General features: G+C 54.6%; 1 protein-coding gene across 1 annotated transcript; it reads left to right on the top strand.

Annotated features, from left to right (window-relative positions):
- Positions 1-494: 494 nt before the first annotated feature.
- GNI_135410 (hypothetical protein) lies at positions 495-1,720 on the top strand (the record flags this gene model as incomplete). Its single annotated transcript, XM_011134079.1, has 2 exons — positions 495-1,556; positions 1,598-1,720. 2 exons carry the CDS (start codon positions 495-497, stop codon positions 1,718-1,720), a joined length of 1,185 nt encoding a protein of 394 aa, XP_011132381.1.
- Positions 1,721-1,764: the final 44 nt, after the last annotated feature.

Below are 1,764 nucleotides of genomic sequence, written 5' to 3'. Positions count from 1 at the left end.
GGTCCATTATAGACTGTCTTCTCCCACTCGATATCGTCCTGCAACCCGGTGTCGTCCTGTAATCTGGGCTATTTTCTTGGAAATGCAGGTAGATCTCCGACTGCTCTCCAGTATACCTCCAGGTCAAGACCCGCCTTCGTTATGGCCGCCGTTAGAGAGGACGAAATGGTCGCGAGAATGAAATCTGGTTTCCGCGCGTTTTGTGGGTCGTGAATAATACTCGACGAATATATGTCCAGCACTAGTTCAGTGACCATAACGTCAGAGTAACGGACCCGCAGGCCGACGGTTCAAAACAAGGCGCTGTCCACCACACCGTCATGAACCCACTTTCGCAAATCACATACGGGAGCAAGATATTTTCTGGACCCTCTTTTGTCCCCTCTTTTGTCCCCTCTTGTGTTCCCCGTTTTGTCTCCTGAACAAGGCCTGTCTGTCTCGGTTAGAGTTGGTTTTTTAGACAAAGACACTCATCTACTTATACATACTTGAAAATGAGAGCTTTCGGCAAGTTGGCTATGGTATCTGGTGCTACTTTACTTGTGAGTGGGTTAGAGTGTACGCGACACATTGAGTTGATGATCCTGCAAGATGCGTCCACTTCTTTTTATGAGCTGGGCGAGGACATGGCCAACAAGGTAGAGACGCTGATTGACTCGCTGAACGATCAGATAGGAACTGTAGAGGCAAGTCTGGCCGTGTGGAGCGACAAACCGGTACCGTTCCGTGGTGTGGGCTACACCCGTGGTGTCCCGGAGCACCGTGAGGTAGATCGTTGCTACTTCAACGAGGCGACGTTCGCGATGTCCAGTGACCCGGCAAACCTGAAGCTGGGCTACGAGCGGGTGGATAGTGCCCAGGCTGAGGGTGGCGATTACCCTGAAAACCCGTATGAGGCGATGATCTACGCCGCCTTGGACCCGAAGGTCAACTGGACGCAGACCGGTGTGGACGAGAATGGCAACGACATCGTGAAGATTATGCTTATTGTGACTGACGACTTCCCCCATTATTATGGCGAAGCGAACGACGGAATCAACTCCTGGAACCCCGATGGCGAGGCATGGACCTTCTGGGGTCAGGACTTTGCGGCATACGGGGCGCTGTATCGAGGCAATGACGACAACTATAAGCAGCTGTTTGAGCTGAAGACGAAGTTGGACGCCGACGGTTCTCTCGAAGAGACGGAACAAACCGAGTTCGACCGACTCCTGGACCTCCTCGGACCAGCTGAGTGGGCAACCCTTCCCGACCATCCTGGGACCTTCGAAGCTTCCGAAGCCTGTCACAAGTACGAGTACCCAAAGCTCTCGCAGGTTGGTGATGTTCTCAACAAAGAGAACATCCTCCCCATCCTCATTCTTTCCGGCCAGTCCATGGTCGACAACTTCAAGTGCGCGGATCGCGGTATGGCCGTGCCCGACAACTCAGACTCTTGGGTCGACTGTCTTGTGCAGGTCTACGACCAGGACTTCAAGGACGCTGGTATCCAGAAGTACCTCATTGCTCGCTACTCGGACACCGCCGACACGCTTATCCAGGCCATCGTAGATTCCGTCGACACACTAACGCAGGAAGTCTCCTGCCCCACTAGCAGCACAACAGCTCCGCCTGCAACCACCACCACTGCTGCCACGACTACCACCACGGCCGCGACTACCACCACGGCCGCGACTACCACCACCTCGGCAGCCGACGCGTCGAGTACCAACGCATCTAGCAACAGCACTCCCGCCGACCAGGACTCTAGCACTTCTCCCGCGG

Source organism: Gregarina niphandrodes, assembly GCF_000223845.1.
Source record: "Gregarina niphandrodes unplaced genomic scaffold scaffold00036, whole genome shotgun sequence".
NCBI lineage: Eukaryota > Apicomplexa > Conoidasida > Eugregarinorida > Gregarinidae > Gregarina > Gregarina niphandrodes.
Note: the sequence above shows the minus strand (reverse complement) of the source record. Positions and strands in the feature narration are given on the sequence as shown.